Here is a 20,638-nt window from a genome sequence, read left to right as displayed (position 1 = left end):
CATAAACAGAAAATATTTGAAGTCCAGACATATGATGACAGTCCAACCATTTGCTTTACTAAGCCTCTCAATGACCTTCCAATGTTCAACAAGATTCATGATTACAAATCTGAAGAAAATCACCAGCTACGTGATTCTAAAATGAACCAACTATTCTGCAATACTTCCAAAGATGATAAGCATGTGCAAATTTTAGAGTGTGCCTTGAATCAAAAAGTTTTTAATAAAGTTCCTAGGGTATAAAGAAATCCACTCCCAACTCATCCAGTCTATAAGCCAATCATCACCACAAGCATGGGGATCTTACAGAATGGATAACTTTGCTTCAACTCCTATCTGCAATTCTCCATCTGTGAAACTATAGACGAGGGAAATTATTTAACTAAGCATTCATTTCCTCCTTATTCACAGGGGAAATGGAGTACAGCTCAAAGAGAGATTTGAGACAATATCTGTCAAGTGCCTGGCATACTTCAAGTATTCAACAAATGGTGGTTATTAATATTCCTCTGGGTTTGCCAATTTTAAAAATTAACATTTCATATGTAGTTCTTCAAATCATGTGATATCTCAAATCCTAAAGAAAGGCCCTATTGATGAGTTCTGATTTCTTCAGCAGTCTTGAGCCATTTCAGGTAAATCCTATATATGTATCTAATGTGCAAACACAATGTGATCAGACTGGTAATCTTGGAAATCCTTTGATTGCTGGAGCTTGGCTAAGCAATTTTGATGAATGGCTTTTCCATAGAACTCCAGCACAACATGTCCTTTATAAGTGCTCAGGAACCACTGAATTAGAAAAACCTTGGACTATTATAGATCTAGATGAGTTCCATCAGCACCCAAAGCTGCAACACCTTGAGGATTTGCTAATGCAAATATGCAGAGAGCAAAATGCAGAGGTGAAGGCCCTAGGTGAAATCTAACCTCATTCCACAGAACAGAATATTCCTCAGCAATAAAAATGATTCCATGCTATAAGATGGATGCACCTTTAAAATATCATGCTGGGGCTGGAGATGTGGCTCAAGTGGTAGCGCGCTCGCCTGGCATGCGTGAGGCACTGGGTTCGATTCTCAGCACCACATAAAAATAAAATAAAGAGATTATGTGTCCACCTAAAAAAAAACTAATAAATATTAAAAATAAAATATTATGCTAAATGAAAAAAGCCAGACACACACAAAAAAATGCATATTGAATGATTCCATTTATATGAAATGTGCACAAAAGGCAAATCCACGTAGCAAAGCAGCTGCCTAGGGATGGAGTGGATAGGGGTTAGGCAGTGAGAGCAAATGGAGTGTAAGATAGAGGATGAAATGTTCTGAAAGTGGATCTGAGGATGGCTGCACAATCCTGTGAACATAATAAAAATCTTAAATTGTACACTTTAAATGGATAAATTGTATGGTATATGAATAGCATCTCAATAAGGTATTTTTAAAAAATCTAATAAAATAATTAGTGGATAATTTATTCTTTGCTATCTGGAGCAATACCTTCTCCATTCAAAACTAAAACAGGCACTCAGAGTGCCGTCTAATGTTTAAAGTTATCAAATATCTTGAGTTTGGAAGTATGCTTACCTTGCCCTTGTATCTATCATCTCTATTTCAATAGCAATTGTTTTAATGAACTCCAGTGATAGAAACTGCACAAGTAAATGCAAAGTTTATCCATGTTCAAACCAAATTCTACAGATTACATTCTTTACTGATCAGCAGTAATGACAGTTCTCTCCTTAGTAAGAACTGACTACCTTCATTGGCAATCTTTTGGTTACTTATTACACAATCTTTTGATTACTTATTCAAACTACTGAAGCTCCACTTTCATGGGATCTCTTTGTTCTTTCAAGAAATACAGTACCTGTATGCCAGGCAAAAGAGTCCTACCCTCTAGATTGGCTAAACCTACCTACTAGGAGCCCAGTAGAACCAATGTGATTCACTTGAGTGGGAATATGACTGGAGAGAGAACTAGAAGTTGATTGAACTCCTGATGAGGAATTAAAGGAGGGGAATGGGGGGGATGAAGAGTAAGGAGTATATGGTCTTAAAAACAACTAAAGAATCTGTGGCCTTGGGTTGGAGTTGTAGCTCAGTGGTAGAGTGCTTGCCTAGCATATATGAAGCACTGGGTTCAATCCTCAGCACCACATAAAAATAAGTAAATGAAATAAAGGTATTGTGAATCTGTGGCCTAGAATATTTTTATTGATGGCAAAGCATACCTGTATTTCAGGGTTTTTCCAAGTTTATTTTTTTTAAGAGAGAATTTTAATATTTATTTATTTTTTAGTTTTCGGCGCACACAACATCTTTGTTTGTATGTGGTGCTGAGGACTGAACCCAGGCCAGGCGAGCACGCTACCGCTTGAGCCACATCCCCAGCCCCCAAGTTTAAGTTTAGAAGAACTCATATCTGAATGTGCAAGCTACTGTGGGAAACAAAAAAAAACTGAGAATCCACAGTCCCTGAACTTCAGATCCCAAATCTGAGGAAAATTAAATTTACTCACATGAAGAGATTTAAGAATAACAAGAATAAAAATATACTATCAATTCAACACACATTACTGAGGAAAATATTAAATGAGTAGTACAATTAAGCAATGCCTCCCAAATACTATCTCCCACCAGGCTGGCACAGGAATAAACAGACTGTTTTATAAAGTAGACATCTTATTAGTATTATTTACACATAAAGATTAGTTGTAAAAATCATAACTTTGGTTAAACAAATTACCTAATTTTCAGGTAATTAAACCCTAATTACTCAAGTGTCCACCACCACCTCCAATTGATGTAAAGAACCTGTTTAAAATGTGTTGATCTTAATTTCCTTTATTTTTAAAAGGTTCCCTGTTTGGAGAGACTAAGGAAGTAGAGGGTTTTGTTTTGTTTTATTTTATTTTTTGTAGATCCAGGCCACATGTAAATAATGTTATAAATACCAATTTGATCACTGCTTCTGTTTAAAAGCTTAAAAAATTAAGATTCTCCAATAATCCAGGGTATACCATGATCTTCTCTGCTGCCCCAATGTTTTAATTCTAAATGCTATATAAACTCTTCTCTTATTTATCAATTTCCTTCCCCTGGGGCCAAAATGTTTTCAATGAAATGACAATGTTACATTATTTGACTTTTACTAAGGCATTACATATAGATGACTTGGACTTAACTATTTGAGTTATTAGTATGGTCAATTTTAAATAGTTTAGAAGTTATTAAAGTTGTTATTACTTTTAAATAGTAATATTTAAATTACTATTTTAAATTATTATTTTAAATAGTTTAAAATTTATTTACACTATTCTTTGATTGCAAATTACAAATTTTTATCTTTTTTTAATATTTATTTTTAGTTTTCGGTGGACACAACATCTTTATTTTATTTGTATGTGGTGCTGAGGATCAAACCCAGCGCCCCACGCATGGCAGGAGAGTGCGATACCCCTTGAGCCACATCCCCAGCCCACAAATTTTTATCTTGATAATTGATTCTCCATAGCTTTAGTATCTTGTGTAACTGTTGACAAAGTCCACAAACAAGTTTTTCCAAACCAATAACTAAGAAATTGGGTAAGTTAATTTTGAAATTATAATTTGATTATTATATGAAAGAGTTGACAAAGTCTTTCTTTGATACTATCAAAGAATAACAAGTACTGTGAAGTGTTATGTCAATAGCTGCTTACATCAGGGAAAGATTTTATACACCCATTCCTACTTGTGTTATGTTTTCTCCTAACGTGTAGGCTGCTATCCCAAAAGGTTAACATTATTATGTCTTTCCCAATAAACTTGTTTTAAGTGTTTTTGAATGAACAAATAACATGGAATAACATTCGTGTATCTTACTTAAGCTCAGTCTGCAAGCAACCCTAACCACACCAAAGTTCAATAAAATCAGAAGTGAACATCAAAATGAATAATCACATCAAAGAACAACCACGAATGTCACAAGCCAACGCTTGTTTTGTTGTTGTTGTTGTTGTTGTTGTTGTTGTTTTGTTTTGTTTTTAAAAAGCCAAAACAGAGGGAAAATAAAGAAAAAAGGGGGGGGCAGGAAAAGAGGGGAAAAAGGGAGAACAAAAACAAGTAATTTTTCCAAATTCTCCAATCTGACCTTTGTCCTCCATTTTTAAAGTCCTCCAGTTGGCTGGAACTAGGTTTAGCTCACTTCGTGGGGATACTTTTCCCCACAAACGACCTTCTGCAATGTTGCTGATTGCAACGTGAAGAGCGATTGTTCTGAGAAAGCAATAAGCTTTTGCTACTCATTTGAACGCCAGAAAAGTTTAGGGAGAATTTTTTTTAAAGGGGGGTTTGTAAATTACATGAAATTTCCAGTTAGGAGGCAAGGTTCCACAAATCCGAAAGAGGGTGAAATTTAACGCTTCCACACCCCTTGCCCCATCCTCACTCCTAACAAGTCAACTGAAGGCTTTTCCTCCTAAGCACAGCGTCTGTTTTTAAAAACTTTTCTTTTAAAAGCACTCGGAAGGAGAGGCTCAAGGCGAGTAGGAAGACGCCTGACTGCAGCCACGAACCCCGAATGGCTTCAAAGACAGAAGCCCCTCAGAGTTAAGGCAGATTTCTCGCACCTTCCAAGTGAGATTCCCACTTCAGATTCCCAGAGTTCAGCCAGCAACGTATTTAGTAGTTTAAAAGTCCACAAGTCTGAGCAAACCGTAAGATGGCTAAGGGAGATAGGGCGGGTGAGCGGGACACAGGAGCGGGAGGAAGGCGAGGGAAGATGGGGAGGGGAAGGCCAAGCACTAGTCCTGGTCAGTGCGGGCCCCGCCGAGCCGCGAGCCGGGGCAGGAGGGAGGGCGCAGGCGCTGCATCCGACTCACCTGCCCATTCACCGAGCGCCGGGCCGACCCCCGCCTCGTTACCCACACCCCAGACGCGAAGAGCCGAGTAGAGCGAGTAAGAGATGCGGAGGGACAGGTAGGCCACGGTGCCAAAGCCTACCCAGTACAGGAAGCTGGCAGCAGGGAGAGCGCTCTCCATGGCTTTCGAGCAGGCCTTTCTACCTCCGTGAATGGAAGGAAAAAAAATCGAATGAATGAAGTCAGAAGGAGGTGCCAGCTGTGACTGCGAGGACGACACTCGTGCGCCTTTCGTAGAACCCTTTGAGCTTAAACCCCGCCCACGGCGCCATATACGTGCTGCCATTGGTGATTTATCTTTCCCTCTGCTAGTAGTGGGTCATCTATTGGCTAATGATAGGTTTGTTGCCCCGCCCACACCCCCACCTGCACATACCGTGTGGCGTTTCCGTTCTAAGACTGTGGATCGTTCACCTGCCAATCAAGTATCAGTCCCGCCCAATCGCCTCACCAAGACCTACAGGATTCCCCTCCCGGGCCGCAAGTCTCACCCCACCAAAGCTCCCTGGTTTCTCATTGGCTGCGGTGGTCCTGGTTTTCTGATTGATTTAGCCCTGGTTTGAAGATAGACTTTGGATCGGAGAAGCGGCCAGCGAATGGGAAGTGTGCGTGGAGCCATGGGTGTGCGTGGAGCCCTGGTTTTATTTTCACCTCTGTATTAGCAGTTCTGTATCGTTGTTAGTGTGGGGTCGTGGTTCCCGTAGTCTTTCCGGATAAAGGCTTGCAGTACCCTGTTTCTGTGCCTTTCCCCACCGCACACATTCGCTGTGGTTACACTTACGTCTTCAGGTTCTTCTAAAGGCTTGGCCTCCCACCCGCTTTATGCATGAAATAACTGGTCGTTCCCAACTACTTGGAGTTCAAGGCAAACAGCTTACTGCAGTCAGATAACTCTAGTTCAGAACGGCAGAAGAGCCGTAAGATAAACGAAAAAACGGACCATAGGAATACAGCTTGAAGAACAATTAGTTTGGGAAAGATAACCTACCTTCTAACTGTGGGTTAAAGAAAGATTTCTGTAATCCCCCGCCTCCCGTTTTTGTGGGGTGAACGAGTGGAGTTTCTTTCTTCCTTTTTTTTAGAACCGGGTATTGAGCCACATCCCCAGCCCTTTTTAATTTTTGAGGCAGAGTCTCTCTAAGTTGGTTAGGGCCTTGCAAAATTGTGGAAGCTGGCTTTGAACTTGTGATCCTCCTGCCTCAGCTTCCCAAGTCACTGGGGTTACAGGTGTGCCTGCACCTCACCTGACTAGAGAGTGGAGTTTCAGGGAATGATTTAGGACAGATGAGTCTGGACACCTGAGAAATTAACAGGAAACCGGTTTATTGGCTGCAGGGGTAGCTCATGCCAGAGTGGCTCATGCCTCTCCTCTAACTAACAGTGTAAGTTAACAGGGTCACAAAAGTATGCAGTCCAAGACATTGAAGTACCTCAGACAAGTTCCGGAAAGACTGCAAAGTAAGTTTCAGAAGTAGTGTAAGACAGTTGTGTAAGTGTTTTACCCATAATTCTCCTTTCCTCTCTTCAAGACTTTCTCTTTTCTGGCATGGATTTGGATTCACATTAGTGAGTCAAGTTTTTTTTTGTTGTTGTTGTTTTTTCCTTCTGATTCAAGGTTTTGTTTTGGTTTTTGGTTTTGGGTTTTTGTTTGTTTGTTTGTTTGTTTTGTTCAAGCAGGAACTCCAGAGTAGTAATTCTAAGGGTAACAGTTCAATTCATCTTGAGGCTAACTTGATAGTTTTATAATATTAACTTTGAGCCATATTCCTGTGCACTCCCCCCACTCTTTCTCCACACTTATCAGATAAATTAGGTACAGTGATAAAGCTGGAAGTGTTCTTCATAACCGTTAGTTGTCTAGTAGAATTCGGTTATGTGAATGAAGTTGGCATCATTCTGTTTAGAGTTTGATACCTTTGGATGCGGCTGCCTCTTCATTTTAAAGTCCCACCACCCTCTCCTTCAGCTTCTACCACTTCCCAATATCTTTGCTTACAGTAGAGCTCCAGATTTATACATTCCAGCTCATCATGGCTCACCAACTCAGTACCCTCAAGCTATTCAGTCCCATTTTCCTCAGGATAAGGTAGAAGAAAGGAACATGAAGCATTATAAAATAGCAATACGTAGTTTTGACTCATATGTATGCATGTATATGGCCCACACAAGAATCTGTGTTTAGAGGCAGTATGCTATGAATCTATATGACCTAGAACAGTGCCTGGAACCCTAGAAGAACCCAACAAATGTCTGACAAAGAAGTAGAAGTAAAGATTCATTCAGCACATATTAATTGTACTTTAATTATGTGCCTGTCACTGAGCTAAGTACTGGGTATACAACAGGCAGCCAATGGTCAATTCCCGGTTCTTCTCCTATTCTATTATTTAGCAGTGGGAAATCCATTTTTCTCACTAGCTGCTTCTTTCCCAGAGTCCTTTGCTGGCATTTCCTCTTACTGGCCTCTAAATGATTCAGTGCCCTTATGCTCAGACCGCAGCTCTCTTCTCTGGACAATCCTCCTACATGATTTTATCCAGTACTTTGGTTCCCAGTATCAGTTGTAAGATGACTGATGACTTCCAAATGTCTCTTTCCAGGCTTATCTTTAGAGGTCCAGATGCCTACTTGGCATCTCCATTCAGATGTAAAATAAACATCTCAGTGATCCAGTGACCAGGGAGGGGGTAGACCTTAGTAATAGAGCACTTACTAGTATGTGTGAGGATCAGGGTTTGATCCCTAGCACTGCCAAAAAATAATAATAATAATAATAATTTAATTAATTTTAAAATAGTAAAACAAGCATCACATACTTAACATATTCAAAATATGTTTTTCACTCAAACGCACACACACACGCACGCAGGCACACACGCCTACACTCGTCTGTTCTGTTCTTTCCCACCTTAGTGGTCACTTCTTAGGTCTGCCTTTGACAGCTAATCCAAATCACATGCATTCCTATCCTGGAATATGGCAGTAGCCTCCTAATTGGTATCTCTGAAGCTGTCTTGGCATACAAACATTGTTGATGTAGGATTTTTTTTAATAAATAAATAAGAACAGCCAGACACAGTGGGGTGTGCCTGTAACCCCAGCAAACTCAAGAGATTAAGGCAGGAGGATCATGAGTTCCAGCTCAGCCTAGGCAATTTAGCAAGATCCTGCCTCAAAATACAATAGAAAGTTCTTTAAAATGTTCACAATTTTCTGATCACCTCAACCTCCTTTTCAGAATATCGTTTTATCTACTAAAAGAAAAAATAATGACTTCCACAAAGTGGAAGTAGTATGTGGCAGAAAAGCCATTTGGAGATCAGGAGTTTATAAGTTTTGGGAACTGAACAACAATCCTTTGTCTCTGAATCAATTTTATGAGTTACTGTAAATTTTAATGTATACAGAATCCTATAATGATGGCTCATTACTTTTCAGCAGTATTATGTCCTAAAATTTAACATGCAGACAAGAATTAACCAAACATGTGAAACCATTAATAGCTCTCCACTAAGGAAGCAATATTTTAAAATATTCAACTTCCGCATCTGTGAAATACTGAAAATACTACTTAGGCATTATAACAGTGATTGACAGATAGACATTGTATTCATCGAGGTGAGTACTAGTCTTATTCCCAATTCACAGATGAAACAGAGTCTCAAAGCACTTAAATAACTTTTCTATGGAATTATAAGAGATTAAGTGGCAGAATTGGGGTTTGAACCAGAGAGATGTGGCTCTGAAATCATGTCTTCAGAATTAGGTAAGAGAAGGCAACATTAAAAAAAAATGACTAAGGGAAAAATAGAAGTCTCTAGAAATATTCAGTTGTTATACAAATAACATACTCAGACACAACCACAGTAGATTTCAGTATTATGTATTTATTTAAAAGATTTCGAGTTCAGAATAGTCTTTAACATGGAAAAATGTGAAACAACACTATTGTATCACATTAGTATACAAATATTCCCATTTAATTTGAAATTCATTTTCAGTATTTTTGTAAGTTGAGTTTCAAATCAGATTTTCATGATGAAATCGGGAGTAGTTCGATATAATGAAAGAAAATTCTGTAATTAGGGAATTTCCTAGAAGCTAAATTCAGTGGTCCAATCCTGGGTTGAAAAACAAAATTAAAGGGCTGGGGCTATAGCTCAGTGGCAGAGCACTTACCTGGCATGCGTGAGGCTATGGGTTCAATCCTCAGCACCACATAAAAATAAACAAATAAAATAAAAGCATTGTGTCCATCTACAACTACAAAAAAAAATTAAAAAAAAAAGAAAAACAAAATTTAAAAGTTTGTGATGAACGAACCAATTTAAAAGAAACAGAAACTTTAGCATTCGAAATTAGGAGTTTTCAAAAACATTAATATTTGGCTGCTTTAAGGAATATTACCATAAGAAAGAAACATTAGGATGTATTATGGCTTCAATGTCACATTAGCATTTTCAAAGTGATCTCACATACATTATTCAAGTGTCACAAGAACAATCCTATTTTTCCAAGTAGGAAACCAGCTGTTTAAGTTGAACTTTATAAGTGCAGCAGGCCTGGTTCTAACACTGTGCCACCTCACACAAAAATGCCAGTATGTTTCTTTCTTTTTTATTTTATAATATTTATTTTTTAGGTATAGATGGACACAACACAATGCCTTTATTTTTATGTGGTGCTGAGGATTGAACCTGGGTCCCACCCATGCTAGGCGGGCGTTCTACCACTGAGCCACAATCCCAGCCCAGCAGCTTTCTATTCTACCACCTTTTTAATAATAAAATTTAGGGTCAGGGCTGGGGTTGGGGCTCATTGGAGGAGCACCTGCCTAGCACGTGTGAGGCACTAGGTTCAATCCTCAGAACCACATAAAAATATAAATAAATAAAATAAAGTTATTGCGTCCATCTACAACTAAAAATAAATAAATAACAAATAAAAAACTTAGGGAGCTGAGGCTGTGGCTCAGCAGTAGTGCACTTGCCTGGCATGTGTGAGGCACTGGGTTCGATTCCCAGCACCACATATGAATAAACAAAATAAAGGTCTATCAACAACTACAAAAAATAAATAAATAAAAATAAAAATAAAAAAATTAGGTTCACATTTCTTGGAGTCTTCTGTAAATATATTTCTCAAAATAAACAGAAATCAGTAATTTTGGGAAAAATGGATTTGAAAACACAGTTTTAATATTTTCCTTAGTTGTTAGTTTCAAAGACTCAGAAAATCATATAAAATAGAAAAGTATGCTACCTCATTTCCCATTCCCACTCATCATATCTGGCAATTTGGATTGTATTTGTCCATTTCCTTTTCCATGTAGATATAAATCTATATACAACAGATGTACACACAAACCTTTTTCTTTTTTTGGTATGGGGGTTGAACCCAGGCGCACTTAACCATTGAGCCACATCCCCAGTCCTTTTTGGTACTTTATTTAGAGACAGGCTCTCACTGAGTTGCTTAGGGCCTTGTTAAATTGCTGAGGGTGGCTTTGAAATAAAAATCCTCCTGGGTCAGCCTCCAGAGCCACTGGGATTACAGGCATGCACCACCATGCCTAGTCACACATACCTTTTTAAAAGTAAAAACTGTGATAATAATCCACAGCTTTTTTTATCCACTCAATAATATATCATTAAAGGGGCTGGAGCTGTATGTAGCTCAGTGGAAGAGTGCTTGCTTAGCATATGTGAGGCACTGGGTTTGATCCTTAGTACCATATAAAAATAAACAAATACAATACAGACCTGCTGTCCACCTACATCTACAAAAAAAATTTCTTAAACATACATATCATTAAAAATGCCATAGTGAAATCTTGCCACATCAGTTGACACATCGTGACATATCATATCTTGAAATAGCAATCTTGACATATTAACTGGCTTTCTTTGTAGCATCAGCAGATCTAATGATGGTTCCAGCAAATTTATCCAGGACATTGTCACCTTAAACACACACACACACACACACACACACACACACACAAAGATTAGTGCCATAGTAAACAAACCAGTTTAAAAGTAGGTGGAAGGGGATGCAAACCATGATATTTTAGCAACATCATGCTGCCAGATAAAAACGGTAGTTATGTAAACAAAGGTAAAGTAAATAATATAGGAGAATTTAAGAAGTTTTGCTTCATCTGAGAGCTTATTTTAGCAATGGATTAGGAATTTGCTATCCTTACTCATACTTTTGTCCTAAAAATTCTACCTACTTTATTTATTCATTTATTTAGGTAGTGCTGGGGTTCAAGTCCAGGGCCTCACACATGCTGGGCAGGCTCTCTACCACTGAACTACACTCCCAGTCCTGGCTACTTTAGTTTCTATTACTTGTGCCTAGTTCCTTCCTGACTTGCCTTTATTATCTTTGTAAATATACTTGATGCATATCAAAGATTGCATGAAATACATTTTAGTTATAAAGCAAATGTATTGAAAAGCTGTAAACTCACCACCCAACATAAGAACCTACACCATATGTACCTTCATCACAAATAATAGGTTGTTTAGTTTTTTGGGTTTTTTTTGTTGTTGTTGTTGTTGTTTGGTACCAAGGATTAAACCCAAGGGCGCTTAACCACTGAGCCATATCCCCAGTCCTTTTTATTTGAGACAGGTTCTTGCTAAATTGATAAGGCTGGCTTTGAACTTGCAGTCAATCCTCCTGCCTCAGCCTCCTGATCCCTGGTATTACAGCTGTGCACTACCACACATGATGTAATCCTAGCTATTTAGGAAACTGAGGCAAGAGGATCACAAGTTCAAGGGCAGCCTCCACAACTTAGCGAGACCCTAAAGTTTTAAAAAGGGCTGGGGATGTACCTCAGTGTGCAAGGGTCTAGGTTCAATCCCCAGTACAAAAAAAAAAATGTATAATATAGTGGATATTGGGAAATGCAACTCAGACCTTCCTTCCAGGACCAAGACATTAATTCCTTTATTTTCCAAGAGTGCTGGTTGATGAGGGCTCACAACTGTGTCCCTCTGTGGGCACTGCAGTTGGCTAAGGGGAGTTGTTTTGTGTTCCCCTCAGGGGGTGCCTGCACCCAATCACTAGTTGATGCAAGAATACGAGAGCTTGGACCACTTACTTCAGTCACAGATCTCTCTGAAAGACCTTCCCAGCTTCAGAGCTCCCTGTGGGATTGCCAGAAGCCTCCATCAGAAATACTAAGCTGTTCAACTTCTTCATCTTAATTCTGCTTCCCTCTCCCTCTTCTGACAGATGTTTCCCAGAGTACTCTATAACCAGTCCCCTACAAGTGAATCTCAATCGCAGAGTCTCTTTCCTGAAAAGTATGACCTTTATGGGTGGCAGTGTGTTTCCCCCAAAAGATATGTTGAGTTCCTAATCCCCTACCTGTGAAATACAGCCTTATTTGAAAATAGATCTTTGCAAATGTAATCTAATTAAGATGAGGTCATACTGGATATAGGTGAGCCCTAAATCCAGTAGCTATGTCCTTGTAAAGAGAGAGTAATTTGGAGTGACAGAGTAGAGGGGAAAGGACCAGCCTCTAACAATGGAGGCAGAGATTATAGTGATATAGCTACAAGCCAAGAAATGCTAAGGATTGCTGAAGCTAGGAAGAAGCACAGAAGGATACTTTTAGAGTCTTCAGAGAGAACAAGGACCTGCCAACACCTTGATTTTGAATTCCCAGCCTCCAGAACTATGAGAGAATATATATTTTATTTCTTAAATCCACATAGTATACAGCAATATGTTATAGGAACCCTAAGAACTCATCCATGGACATAACGCATACTTAGGTAGTTATTATGGTTTAGATGTGATGTAATCCAAATGAACCTAACTTAATCATATAGATCCTTTAATTGGAGAACTTTTCCTGGTCAGCTCATGTGTGAGACAATGCAAGAAGGTTCAGAGGAGAAATGATTGGGTTATAAGAGTCTTAACCCAATCAGTGAATTAATCCCCTGATAGGGATTAACTGAACCATAACTGAAGTGGTAGGGTGTGACTGGAGGATGTGGGAATTGGGGAGTGGCTTTGGGGTATAATTTGTATCTGGCCAGTGGAGACTGACCTCTCTGCTTCCTGATCATGTGAGCGGTTTCTCTCTGCCACACTCTTCTGCCATGATGTCCTGCCTCACCTTGAGCCCTGAGGAATGGAGCTAGCTGTCTATGGACTAAGACCCCTGAAACCATGAGCCTTTAAATAAACTTTTCTTCCCCTAAAATTGTTCTGGTCAGATCTTTTAGTCATAGCCACGAAAAGGCTGCCTAAAACACTAGTCTTCTGATACTTCTTTTTTTCACTCAACATCATGTATCTAAGAATTATTCATGTTGACTATTATTCATAGTTGTCAACTAGGGCTATTGCTATGGTTTGGATAATAATCTGTCCCCCAGGTTTATATGCTTGGTTCTTGGTGTAATGAATGGCAGTGAGAAGTGGTGGAACCTTTAAATGGTAGAGCCTAGTTGTCAAAGAAGAGACCTGCCTCCTCAAATAAAGGGCTGGGATTGTGGCTCAGAGGCAGAGCACTTGCCTCTCATGTATGAGGCACTGGGTTTGATCCTTAGCACCACATAAAAATAAATAAATAAATGTATTTACTTATTTATTGAGTCTACCTACAAGTAAAAACATACTGTAAAAAAAGGTATTGTGTCCACCTACAACTAAAAAATAAATATTAAAAAAGTTCATTACATAGCAATCTTTGCACATGTGTATGTTAGGCAGAATAATGATTCCCAAAGATATCATGTCCTAACATCTAGAGCTTGTGAATGTTACCTTTTAAGGAAACACATTGTAGTAATAGGATTCAATTAGGGACCTTGAGATGGGGAGATAATCCAAATGAACCTAACTTAATCATATAGGTCCTTTAATTGGAGAACTTTTCCTGGTTTTGATCAAAAAGGGAGCTGTGACCAGAACATCACAGAGATGGTAATATTGCTGGCTCTGACGATCAAGGAAAGAGTCTGTGAGCCAAGGAATGTGGGCAACCTTGAGAAGTTGGAAAAAAGCAAGGAAATGAACTTCTTTCAAAAGTCCAGAAAGGAACCCAGACCTGACACTCTGATTTTTAGCTCAATGAGACCCAGGTTAGAGTTCTAACCTACAGAACTATAAGATAATAAATGATAAATGTGTATTATTTAAACCATTCATTGGTGGTAATTTATAACAGAGATAATAGAAAACGAATGGTGTGTGTGTGTGTGTGTGTGTGTGTGAGATAAAAAGTGTAACATACTGTAACTACTGCTCCTCCTCCTTTGCTTATTACCTTGAAGCCATGAGGTCCCTCACTCCAGTCCTCAAAAGCACACCTCCATGTTAGCAGGGCTTGTTTTTTGTCAATCATTTGGGGGTCACCCAGGAGAGAAAATAGACAGCTTATGATATAACTATACATATGTACACATATATAATATAAATATGAGTATATATTAATCATGCAAAATATATCATCAAGAGAGTTTTCCAGGGGCTGGGGTTGTGGTTCAGCAGTAGAGTGCTCGCCTAGCACATGTGAGGCCCTGGGTTGGATCCTCAGCACCACATAAAAGTAAATAAATAAAATAAAGATATTAAAAAGAGAGAGACAGAGGTTTTTTCAGTAATTTGAGAAAAAGAACAAGCCTTCAGTTAGTTGTGTAACATTGGACATTCTGGTATTTAGTTAGCTCAAATGTAAAATGCAGATGCAAATTTTGCCTACTTTTTAGGGAAGATAAAAACCAAGAAATTTCATATCTGGTGTATTTATAACTCCAGTGGTAAGTAATGCATTCTTTTTTTTTTTCTTTTTTGGTGCTGGGATCCAACCCAGAGCCTTGTGCATGCAAGGCATGCACTCTACCAACTGAGCTATAGCCCCTGCCCAGATTTTTTTTCTTCATTTTATTCACATCAGTAATAGGTATTATCATGAAACCTTTTTTTCTTTGTCAATTTTTAATATTTATTTATTTTTTTTTAGTTCTCGGCGGACACAACATCTTTGTTGGTACGTGGTGCTGAGGATCGAATCCGGGCTGCATGCATGCCAGGCGAGCACGCTACCGCTTGAGCCACATCCCCAGCCCCTTCTTGGTCAATTTTTGAGGTGAAAACAAATATCTAATTGTCTTTATGCTTCTTTGTGGCTATTTTCTTCACATGCATCATTGCATTTTTTTTTTTAAAGACAGGGTCTTTTCTATGTTGCCAGCCTAATGTGGAACCTCTGGGCTCCAGTGACCCTCCCACTTACCTTATCTCACCCAATCAGCTGGTCTCATAGGTGTGCCCCAGAGCACCCAACTCCACTTGTCTTCTTTTCCACTTTGCCTAGTCATGTCTTTTGCTTGCTAGAAATTTTTCTAAAATTTTTTAAAGTTGTAAATGGACACAATATCTTTATTCCATTTATTCATTTTTATGTGGGGCTGAGAATTGAACCCCGAGCCTCACACATTTTAGGCAAGCGCTCTACTACAGAGCCATATCCTCAAGCCCATATCTTTCTTTTTCTTTCTTTTTTTTTTAAATTTTTTCTCTTTAGTTGTAGATGGACACAATTACCTTTATTTTATTTTTTATTTTTATGTAGTGCCGGGGATCAAATCCAGTGCCTCACGCATGCTAGGAAAGTGCTCTACCACTCAGCCACAACTCAGGCCCCATATTTTTCTTTTTCTAATGATTTTTTTCCTTCTTCTTCTTGGTACTGGGAATCAAACACAGGGTGCTTTACCACTAAGCCACACCTGCAGCCCTTTTGGGACAGGGTCTCACTAAGTTGCTCAAGCTGTCCTTGAATTTACAATCCTCCTGCCTCAGCCTCCCAAGTCACTGAGATGACCTGTGTGTGCCACCATGCCTGGTTTTCCTAATGATTTGTAAAAAAAGTTATTACAAGAGGATTCAAATAATGTTATTTGCCGGGTTTCTGTTCTCATGACTAAAAGGCTCAGGGGTCACTCTAGGAGAACTGGGCTGACTGGGCTGCGCAAAATAACCACACAAGAGACACAAATACCTTTTTCTTTGTCATCGCTGTGATGGCTCCTCTGACCTTAAAGGTCCGAAGGAAGAGAGAGCGCGAGAGCGTGTGCTGACCCTTTTTATTGAGGAGAAGCTATTCAAATGAGGCAAGGGGTCAGGTTTCAGGGGCTGAGTCTATCTTCATGATGTCCACTGTCAGCAGGTTGACTGACACCTGGGTAGGCCACACCCAAGGGCACAGTAAGAGAAGGGGACACACACAAGGCACCTCCATAAAAGATTCTATCCTAAACAGGACAAGGGGTTAGATTACAAAGGAACAGGTGAGCATAGCTTCACCCATGGGGCTGTAGCAAGACACACCCATGCACAAGGCACCCAGCCTTGAACCTAAGAAGGGTGGGGAAAGCTCTGCCACATTTCTGCGACTGAGCGCCTCAGCACCCAGCCGGGGAGTGTGACTCAGTCAAGTGCAAGGTTGGTTTCCCACAGATATTGCTTTCAAAAATACCTTTTTATGGGCTGGGGCTATAGCTCAGTGGCAGAGCGCTTGCATAGCATAGTGCAGCACGGGGTTCAATCCTTAGCACACATTAAAAATAAACAAATAAAGACATTCTGTCCATATACTACTACAAAAATTATTTTTTAAAAAATACCTTTTTATTATGGATAAATTCAATCATATAAAAGGTAGAATAATATAATGAACTTCCACACAGAACGAACTTGCATAATTACAGCTCATGTTCAATTTTGTTTCATCTTTCTACTTTGCTTTTCCTGAATAATTTTGAAGCAAATCCCAGAAACATTTCATTTTATTCTTAAATACTTCAGCATGTATAAGGGCTCTTTAAAAAAAAAACAACTAAAATACCATTATCCCCTTAAAAAGTAACCACAATTCCCCAGGCTATTGTGAATTGTGCTGCTATAAACATAGGTATGTATGTATCATTGTACTAAGATGACTTTAATTCTTCAGGATAAATACCAAGGAGTGGGATGACTGGATCATATGAGGGTTCCATGCCTAGTCTTTTGAGGAGCCTCTCTGCTGATTTCCTTAGCAGTTGTACTAATTTACACTCCCACCAATGTGCAAAAATGTTCCTTTTTCTCCACAACATTTATTATTATTTGTATTATTGATGACTGCCATTCTGACTGGTGTGAGATGAAATCTCTGTGTAGTCTTGATTTGCATTTCCCTAATTGCTAACGATGTTGAACATTGTTTCATGTATTTGTTGGTCATTTGTATTTTTTTTTGAGAAGTGTCTAATTTATTTCCCCATTTATTAATTGGGTTATCTGATTTTTAAAAGTTTTTTGATTTCTTTGCATATTCTAGACATTAATCCTCTATTAGAAGAGGAGCCAGAAAAAATTTCCTCCCATTCTGTGGGTTCTCTCTTCACATTCCCAGTTGTATCCTTTGCTGTGCAGAAGCTTCCTAATTTGAAGCTGTCCCATTTATTAACTCTTGGGATTATTTCCTGAGCTCCAGGATTCCTATTGAGAAAGTCATTGCCTGTGATTTGGGGATTATTTCCTGAGCTCCAGGAGTGTTGGTTGACCCTATGTTTTTGTCTAAGAATTGCATAGTTTCTGGTCTAATTCCAAGGTCTTTGATCCATTTAGAGTTGATTTTTGAGCAGGGTGAGAGATAAGGGTCTAGTTTCATTCTTCTACACATTGATAACCACTGTCTTAGCACTGTTTGTTAAAGAGGCTGCCTTTTCTCCACCGTATGTTTTTGGCACCTTTGCCAAGGATCAGACGACTGTATCTGTGTGGATTTGTCACTGTCTTCTAATCTGTACCACTGGTCTATGTGTCTGTTTTTATGCCAGCACCATGCAGTGTTTCTCACTATAGCTGTTATGGTTTAGATATAAGGTATTCTCCAAAAGCTCATGTGTGAGATGATGTAAGAACATTCAGAAGTGAAGTGATTGAGTTATGAGAGCCTTAACCCAATCAGTGCATTAATCCCCTGATAGGGATTAACCGAGTAGTAACTGAAGTGGGTAGTGTGTGGCTTAAGGAGGTGGGTCATTGGGGGTGTGCCTTTGGGGATATATATTTTGTATCTGGCAAGTGGAGTCTCTGCTTTCTGATCATCATGTGAGCCGCTCCCTCCACCACACTCTTCCACCAGGATATTCTGCCTCACCTCAAGTCCCGAGGAATGGAGGCTGCTGTCTACAGACATCAGTCTCAGTCCTCTGAAACTGAGCCCCCAAATAAACTTTTCCTCCTCTAAAATTGTTCTACTTGGATATTTTAGTCACAGCAGCAAAAATGCTGGTTATTATAATTTGAAGTCATATTATGATACCTCCAAAATTGCTTTTTTGGCTTAAAATTGCTCTGGCTAGGGCTGAGGTTGTGGCTCAGTGGTAGAGCACCTGCCCAGCATGTGTGAGGCCCTGGGTTCCATCCTCAGCACCATGTAATGATAATAAAGGTGTTATGTCCATCTACAACTAAAAAAATATTTTTTAAAAAATTGCTTTGGCTATTCTGGGTCTTGTATTCTTCCAAATAAACTTTAAGACCCCCCTTTTTTTTCAGTTCTGTGAAAAATTTTCATTGGTGTTTTGGTGGGGATTACATTGAATCTGTATATTGCTTTTGGTGGTATGGCCATTTAAACAATACTAATTCTGCCTATTCATGAACATTCGAGATCTTTCCACCTTCTGAGGTCTTCTTCAATTTCTTTCTTCAGCGTTCTCTAGTTGTCATCATAGAAGTCTTTCACCTCCTTGGTTAGATTTATTCCTAGTTTTTTATTTTTTATTTAGGCTATTGTGAATGGAATTGTTTTCCTAATTCTTTTTTTTTTAAGAGAGAGTGAGAGACAGACAGAGAGAGAGAGAGAGAGAGAGAGAGAGAGAGAGAGAGAGAATTTTTTAATCTTTATTTTTTAGTTTTCGGTGCACACAACATCTTTGTTTGTATGTGGTGCTGAGGATCGAACCCGGGCCGCACGCATGCCAGGCCAGGGCACTACCACTTGAGCCACATCCCCAGCCCCATTTCCTGATTCTTTTTCTCAGCAAATTCATTGTTGGTATATAGAAAAGCTATTGATTTTGTACATTGATTTTGTAACCTTTTATTTGCCAAATTTGTTTTTTAGCTCTAGCAGTCTCACAGTGGAGTTTTTTGGGATCTTCTAGGTATCGAATCAAATCATCTGCAAACAATGATAATTTAATTTTCCTTTCCTATTTTTGTCCCTTCTTGTACCTTACTAAATAGGAGTGGTGAGTGGGCTTCCTTATATTGTCCCAGATTTCAAAGGAAATGCTTTCAATTTTTCTGTATTTTATCATGTTTATATTATGTGTGTTTAATGAGGAATTTTTTTTTTTTTTGGTAGATTCCTTACCATGAATCTCCTTTTGGTCTGATTTTCAGGAAAACTCAAAAGCCCAATTTTAATATTTTCACAATATCCTCATAAATAAGTTTCTCATTCATAATTTTGTTTTCTTTTTCCTCTGTGTGTGTGTTGCTGGGGATCAAACCCAGGGCTTTGCACATGCTTGACAAAAGCCCTACCACTAAGCTACATCCTCATCTCCATGAATATTTTAATCAGAATGTTAAAAAGGCTTGCTTTCCATAAACCAAGAACATTACTTATTCATACAACAGAAAAGAAGACCCTGTTTATAGAAATTCTATTAATTGCAGATTTATACTCAACAACAATTTGTTGACAGCATTATAAATTTCATTACAGGTTTTAAAGAATATATAAAACATGGGGCTGGGGATGTGGCTCAAGTGGTAGCACGCTCACCTGGAATGCGCAGGGCACTGGGTTTGATCCTCAGCACCACATAAAAATAAAATAAAGATGTTGTGTCCACCAAAAACTAAAAAATAAATATTAAAAAAATTCTCTCTCTAAAAAAAAATGAATTAAAATATCCGAAGGCTACCACTAATAAAATTCCTCTACTTTCAAAAAACCCACTGATATTAAAAAAATATATCCAACTATTTTTAAAAACTCCTTTCTATTTAGGTATCTTCTCATTGTTCTAGATTCTGTCAAAATTAGAGATACATCATCCTATTTCTGATTTAACCCACCCTTTCTATTATAAGATATAAATTCCAGGACACCAAGATAGAGACAAATCAAAGAATTTCACAGACTCTTTACTCCCTACTGAAGGCACACCCCAAAACTATCCAGATAAACTACCTTTCTTTCCCTGCTTTAAGATGAGAATATTCAGTATTTCATGGTCCTGAATTCCTGCTGTAGGCCTTCTTAACAAGTATAAGAAATTTTGCCTGCACACTGTAGACAGGATGATTCTGACATTTTCTGTAACACTCCCTAGGGAATATACTGTGGATCCATGTTTAAATTTAATTACAACTTTGCCCCTGAAATCTCATTTCAGTTCTCCTCTGATCTGAGGTACAAATGACAAATGGTATCTGAATATAATTTGAGAATTTTTTTTTTTAAGTTAAAGCTAAGGAGACACCAGTTTGGCTATTTGTATATATTTGGTCAATATTCCTCAGAGTGGGTTAATCACTGTTGATATTAGAAGGAGATGGTGAATTTGGCCTAGTATGTGCAAGGGTCCTGGGTTCAATCTCAAAGTTCAATGATACCCCCGAATCCCCAGCAAGCACTCGGGATTGAAGCCTGGGCCTTGCACGAGCTCTACTGAGCTACAA

General features: G+C 38.8%; 1 protein-coding gene across 1 annotated transcript in view; it reads right to left on the bottom strand.

Moving 5' to 3' along the window:
- HSD17B12 (hydroxysteroid 17-beta dehydrogenase 12) overlaps window positions 1–5,163 on the bottom strand; it is a 151,656-nt gene extending 146,493 nt beyond the window's left edge. Inside the window, exon 1 of the mRNA XM_081281086.1 lies at window positions 4,871–5,163. Coding sequence (XP_081137212.1) covers window positions 4,871–5,030 — 160 coding nt within the window. The 5' untranslated portion in view covers window positions 5,031–5,163. The remainder of the gene's footprint in view (window positions 1–4,870) is intronic.
- Between the last annotated feature and the right edge of the window lie 15,475 nt (window positions 5,164–20,638).

This window comes from Spermophilus citellus (genome assembly GCF_964194105.1).
Source record: "Spermophilus citellus genome assembly, chromosome: 2".
In the NCBI taxonomy this organism is placed as follows: Eukaryota; Metazoa; Chordata; class Mammalia; order Rodentia; family Sciuridae; genus Spermophilus; species Spermophilus citellus.
Note: the sequence above shows the minus strand (reverse complement) of the source record. Positions and strands in the feature narration are given on the sequence as shown.